The 6,772-nt window shown below is 43.3% G+C and overlaps 1 protein-coding gene across 8 annotated transcripts in view; it reads left to right on the forward strand.

Moving 5' to 3' along the window:
- Git2 (GIT ArfGAP 2) overlaps positions 1 to 6,492 on the forward strand; it is a 49,635-nt gene extending 43,143 nt beyond the window's left edge. For all 8 annotated transcript variants that reach the window (XM_090320289.1, XM_090320291.1, XM_090320293.1 and 5 more), the window contains 3 exons: positions 554 to 736; positions 2,269 to 2,332; positions 3,336 to 6,492. In XM_090320289.1, the coding sequence (XP_090176415.1) occupies positions 554 to 736; positions 2,269 to 2,332; positions 3,336 to 3,548 (460 nt within the window). In that variant the 3' untranslated portion in view covers positions 3,549 to 6,492. The remainder of the gene's footprint in view (positions 1 to 553; positions 737 to 2,268; positions 2,333 to 3,335) is intronic.
- Positions 6,493 to 6,772: the final 280 nt, after the last annotated feature.

A 6,772-nucleotide genomic window follows, 5' to 3' on the forward strand; every position in this document is an offset into this window, starting at 1 on the left:
GGTGAAGCAAGGCCTTTGTGTGTGTGTGTGTGTGTGCTTGTCCTGGGGCTTGAGCTCAGGGCCTGAGCACTGTCTTTGGGCTTTCTCAAGGCTAGAGCTCTACCACTTGAGCCACAGCACCATTTCCAGCCTTTTTTCTATGCATGTGGTACTGAGGAATTGAACCTGGGTCTTTGTGCATGCTAGGCAAGCACTCTACCACTAGGCCAAACTCCTGGCCCTTTTTTTTTGGGGGGGGGGGGCTAATTGTGGGACTTGAACTCTGGGTCTGGGCCTGAGCACTGTCCCTGAGCTCTTCAGCTCAAGGCTACCAGGATAGTTGGTAATAAGAGTCTCACGGACTTTTTAGTGCTTGGGCTGGTTTTGAACCTCAATCCTTGGATCTCGGCCTCCTGAGTAGGACAACAGGTGTGAGCCACTGCAACCGGCTTAAGCAAGGCCTTTTGAGCTTGCTGCTGGACAAGATGAACAACAAAAATGGCCTGTTTATGCATTTAACCAATGGAAAAGATGAACTCCTTAAAATTGAGGCACACCTCTTTACCATTTACAGGTCCAGTCGGAAGGGAAGGCAACGGAGTATGGTATGGCCAGGCGACTGCTCAGTACCAGACTTGGCAGAACCCCATATAAGCCCTATGCTCCCTAGCACTGAAGATGTCATCCGGAAGACTGAACAGATCACCAAAAACATACAGGAACTCCTAAGAGCAGCCCAAGAAAACAAGCATGACAGGTGAGGGGCTGCCATCCTGCCCCGGGAGAGGTCTATCCCTGCTTCAAAAGGGGTGCTGCTCAAGTTCTGAATGGGGATTGCTTCCAGCTTGCTGGCTTTAAGGTAGATGAAAACTTAAGAACAGGTACATAAGGTTGCTTCTTATTTGGGTTTTTATATGGTATTTTTATTGTTTTCATTTTATGAAGTTCAGAAAATAGATGCATCTAGAAGTACATCTAGACAATAAATATATAATAAGAAATACCCTGTGTCTTGGGGACAGCAATACTCCTAATTCTCAAGGATTGCCCTCAGGGACAGGTTGCTGAGACAGACTGAGTCCTCAAAGGAACCTCACCTCTTCTTGTCTGGTTCCCTTGTGTATGGTGTGCACACAAAGACTTGGAAGGCTCCTTGCCTTAGAACGAAGTTATTTTTTCCCATAAGGAAGGACTAACTAGCTCCTGCTTTTTTTTTTTTTTTTTTGCCAGTCCTGGGCTTGAACAAGGGCCTGAGCACAGTCCTTGGCTTTCCTCAAGGCTAGTGCTCTACCACTTGAGCCACAGGACCACTTCTGGCTTTTCTATATATGTGGTACCGAGGAATTGAACCTGGATCTTCGTGCATGCTAGGCAAGCACTCTACCACTAGGCCAAACTCTCAGCCCTGGCTCCTGCTCTAATTGATCCTTTTGTCTCCACGCATTCTAAGTCGTGAACTGATCTGCATGGAATTCTAGCTTCCTACAGAGGGTCTGGACACAGTGAAAATGTGGCCACACTGGGTCTTAGAAAGTAGTTATTCACCACAGGAATAGTGTTCACAGTTTTCCACAGTTTAGATATGATAGTGTTAAAGTGACCTGAGCCCAAAAACGACAAGTTCCCACATGCTTCACAGTTTTTATTTTTTTTAATTTTTTTTGATTGTCCACAGTTCCAGAATCACTGTGCTATTTGAAACTAAAAAGGTGCTTACATTGTATCCGCTCTGAAAGTTGTCAAGAATACTTGTATGTACCCTAAGGCCATCTCTGGATTCAAAGATTGTAATATACTGCTTGGTCCAATTTGTGTCCATGGAAGAACAATGCAGAATTTAATCATTTATCTAGAGAATTGATCTAGAGCATTTCTATCTTATATATTGTTAAAGTTGTGTTAAAAATCTTTGGTTACTTACACTTTTTTTTTTTGCCAGTCTTGGGGCTTGCATTCAGAGCCTGATCACTGTCCTTGGGCATTCTCAAGGCTAGTACTCTAGCATTTGAGCCACACTACCACTTCTGGCTTTTTCTGTGTATGTGGTACCAAGGAATTGAACCCGGGCCTTTGTACATGCTAGACAAACACTAGCACTAGGCCAGACTCAGCCTAAACTCTCATGAAAGAATGAGGTGTGGAAGGCCAAGCAGTCAGGTCCCTGCCTCAGCGTCCTGAACTTCTTACATTCATTTACAGTAAAGGAACATAAGTGGAATGTGTTCCAGCCCCTGAGAACTCTGCCTCCACATCATCCTGTCTTTGAGTGATCTCTCTGATATTTTGCAGCTATACTCCCTGCTCCGAGAGGATACACGGTGCTGTTACAGAAATGGCAGTCTTGTTTCCCAAAGTAAGTCACTTCCTACTCACTCATTCTAGAGCTTTTAACTGCCAGGAATTTCTTGATGATCTTTGATATTAACCTTTCTGTAATACATAGGTTTTTAATATTGTAAGAAGTTCTATTTAGGGCTTTATTCTACATGAATATTTATTAAAATAACAAGGATGTACTATCAGTCAAGTACTAAAAGAAAAAACATAAATAGAATAAAAAGTGACTTAGAATATGTCACCTACATGTTAGTATTTAAAAACATTCTCAAAATAACATGCATTTGTAGTTATCAGAATGTCCTTTGACCTTTAAATCAGCTTATTTCTTCATCCCTTACTCTGGGCTTACCAAGCTAGCAGTATTTAAAACATCTCCATTGAAACCGGGCACTGTGACTCACACCTGCAATCCTAGCTTCTCAAGAGGTTGAGATCTGAGGATTGCGGTTGAAAGCCAGGCTGGACACTAAAGTCCCTGAGACAACCACTACAAAACCAGAAGTGACACTGTGGCTCAAGGGGTCACGCGATAGCCTTGAGCTGAAAAGCTCCAGGACAGTGCCCCAGCCTAGAGTTCAAAACAAAACAAACAAAAAACCGACCAACAAAACACACACACGATACCTCTGTTGAAAGAGTACAGCCAGGCACACTGGTGGCTCACATGTATAATCCTAGCTAATCTGGAGGCTGAGATCTAAGGATAGCAGTTTAAAGCCAGCCCAGGCAGGAAAGTCCATGAGTCTCTTATCTACAATTGACCACCAGAAAACTGGAAGGAGTGCTGTGACTCAGAATGGTAGAGTGCTAGCCTTGAGCAGAAGAGCTCAGGGACAGCGCCCAGCCCCCGAGTTCAAGCCTCATAACCAACCCCTCAAAAAAGCAGCAGCAGCATGTACCACAACATTGCCTCTTGACTTTAGGGAATGATGTGAATTGCTTTGAGGAGTGTGCTTCCCTTCCTGCCACAGGTCCACCCTGCAGACCATGATAAATGGCTATGTTTTTCTGTTTAGAAACCCAAATCTGACACAGTGAGGACTTCCCTTCGTTTACTGACATCCAGTGCCTACCGGCTCCAATCAGAGTGCAAGAAGGCCCTCCCAGGGGACTCTGGCTCACCCACAGATGTGCAGCTGGTCACCCAGCAGGTCATCCAGTGTGCATATGACATTGCCAAGGCTGCCAAACAGCTGGTCACCATCACGACCAAAGAGAACAACAACTGAACACCTATTGAGAACAACACTGTCCCTTCTATTTTCTAGGCTTTTTTAAGTCTGACTTCAGCTTTCAACATGGAGCTCTTCAGATTTTTACAAGAACAAGCATTTAATGACAATTTAAGAAAACTTTTTAAAAGAAGACTCAGTATTATTTTTGCATGTTTTCTAACAAATTTTCAACTATTAATTTAACCCACTTGCCTTATTTTGTGCCTGTTTGCCAGTTTGGTTCCTGGAGTTCTGTTGTCATCAAGTGTTGAAATCATGAGCACATACATTCAGAAAGTAGTTCCATAGCTTAGAGTTTGTTAAATGTTTCCATCCCTTTAACACTCCCAGCCTATGTGTAAAACTGTAAGTGGGATTTTTACTAAAACATTTTCTTCACAGAGTTTGATTTTTTTAAAAAAAAATCAACATTATCTTTTCTCTAACAAGCATTGTGCAATAAGTGAATTTTCCAACCTACTGAAAAAATCTCTTTAAGTTTGGGGTATCTCCAAGCATGTATGTAGAGAAAGGATGTGGCCACATTCTAAAATAACGTAACAACCCCTTGAGAGGAAACAAAGAATTGTTCCATTTTGTATCATGTTAAATGTTCTATTTAACTTTTTTTAATCTTGGTTTTTCTATCCATTCATATTTTACCCTTTTCCTGAAATTTCCCCTAGCGTCTGATAAAGCTTTCATCACGTCATGTCGCATTTGACTGTGTTCAGGGCAGAAGCATAACCCATCATTCACTGACAAGGATTCTGCCCACTGTCTGCCCCAAACTGGACAGTTCCTCAGTCTGTCTGTAGCAGATCTCTACCACCTATTCATTCACATACCACTGCCATGAACTGATATTGTATTGTACCTTTTATCCAAAAACCTTTGACCACTTACAGCTTCCGAACACGAGCTGCTTTTTGCATGTCTCCTCATCTGTAAGAACTTCTTCCAAGGTAAGAGACAGGTGTCTTGAGTTTATCTAACTTTATCTCCTCCTTCTTTCCCCTCTCTCCTCCCATACCTTGCTGGTACTTAGAAATTAGACATCAGCTTTGAAGAATTCGTCGGCTAGGAATGCCCTAATGGTAAAGTACGTGTATAGCATGCACAAAGGCTTCGGTTCCATCCCCAGCACTGGTTCAGAGTGACTAAACTATGGAAGTGTGGACGTTGCTATCTAGACTTCTTTAATTTAGCCAAAGACCCTTTCTTGTTCTGAATGTTAAGGCACATTCCTGTCCCTGCTTATGGCAGTAATTTGTGTAGCTGGAGCTCAGTCCCTGATCTAGTTGACCAGATAATGTGCATAAATAGTGAGTCAGGCACATAGCACAGGCACAGAAAGCAGTCCAGCAGCTCCCTACTCCTTTCATTGCTGGTGGAAAAATGGGTCTGGGGGTTGCTAGTGTGTTTTCTGTTGTACTGTTGTTTTTAATGACAGCAGAAATCTGGACACTTTGGTGCTATCTCTTTAGTTAGAAATGTTGGCAGCCAATAAGGACACAGTCACGGAATGGACACGGGTGAGCCATGGCCTTTGGGCCTCACAGCCTCTGTAGGGACTTACATAAGCTGGTCAGCACCAGGCCCTGGCTTCCCTGGCCATATGGGGAGTAGCCTCTGAGCCAGACTTGGCTCTGAAGTTACTGTCAGCTCTCCCTTGACCTAGACTCGAGTCATTTGTGAAGAGGTCAGAGTGATTGAGTGTAAGTCCCCTCACTGTGTGCTGATGAGCCTCTCGCCACAAAACTGACTTGTAAACATTTTCATAGCTTGACAGAATGCTGTTTTGAAAATGGCACCATTGTGGTGTCAAGTTTACTGAGTAGTGGAGTGTGGATGCTCCTGCCAGGTCTGCCACACAGGAGGTAGTAGGAGAAAAGTCTTGTCCACTTACATATCCTCACAGTCCCAAGTGCCACCTCACTCCTAAGATGCCCTCTAGAAGGGTGTCTTAAGCTCAAGCATGATCTGCTTCATGAACCTGCTTTCCTTTCTGTCAGGTCAGCAGGGTTCCTGGGAAAAGCCCAGGGCAATCCTGGCCTCTGGAAGGCGGGAGAAGGGTAGAGGCTTCTGGGAAATAAAAAAAGCAGTCTTCCCCTAAACACTGTAGAATCTGCCACAGTATGATGTCATTATACCCCAAGAGAAAGTCAAAGAACATAGGGATTGGCAGTTTACAGTAGGAGAATACCAGTTTCTTGGTTAAGCCACAGACCAGAACTTCAGGCAGAAGTTCCATGTGCAGTGACCAGCAGTGGTAGGAGGATCATAAGTCCTTTGGGCTCTGCATAGTTCTGTAGAGTCTTCTGAGGCCTATGCTCAGAGCTTGTCAGAACACTTCTCTTGGCCACCCTTCCACAAGGATTCCATAGCCTATGTGAGCCAGCTCTACATCCTGTCAGATGATTTTTTTAACCCTTTATTCCTGATTCTCTATCCCTGCCACATGCCTTGCACTCTCAAAGCTGATAGAACAGAGGTGCACTTTATGAACTGACACTGGGCCCCACTCTTTTCACCAAAACCGTCTTCCACCTCAGAATACAGATAGTTCTTACTTGCCAAAGAACAGTGAATTGGGCCCAAAGATCAAGTATAATATTTTATACACAAGTCAGCAGCTGCTTCTCAGTTCCCCTAGCAGCTTCAGTCAGAACGGAGAGTGGAACTAGCATGATTTCATCCTTGACAGCAGTCTTTTTTTTTTTCCTTCCTTGTCCTGGTTGAAGGCACTCCTTGTTCTTGCAAAAGAAAATGCTGTGCATAGGAAAAATGAGATGCCTTTTATTCAAACATGTTTATCCGTGTCACCCATTATTCTGTACGTATCTCCCATTTTTATTGTACATCCTATTCCTGTAACTGTTGTACCCTCCTTGTGTTGTAAAATCGTTTTGGAATTTATGCCTCCTAGTTATGCAATAAACAGGTTCTGTAAGTGTCATTGTGGTCATGTGCCTCTTGTCAGCTGATAAAGATGTTTCTAGTACTGGATGGAAGTTTGGGGGGATTTTCATATAACCTTATCCTTTTTCTTCCTTTTTTATTGGTAGTACTAGGATTGAATTGAGAGCCTTGTATATGCCAAGACAGGTATTCTGTCATTTGAGCCACATCCCCAACCTGTATAACCATCTTTAATGAGATAGTGTCTAACTTTCCTTCTACTTTGGAGCTAGTTTTTTTTTTTTTTTTTTTTTTGCCAGTTGTGGGGCTAGCACTCA

This window comes from Megascapheus bottae, chromosome 28 (assembly GCF_031878675.1).
Source record: "Megascapheus bottae isolate mThoBot1 chromosome 28, mThoBot2.hap1, whole genome shotgun sequence".
Taxonomy (NCBI): Eukaryota; Metazoa; Chordata; class Mammalia; order Rodentia; family Geomyidae; genus Megascapheus; species Megascapheus bottae.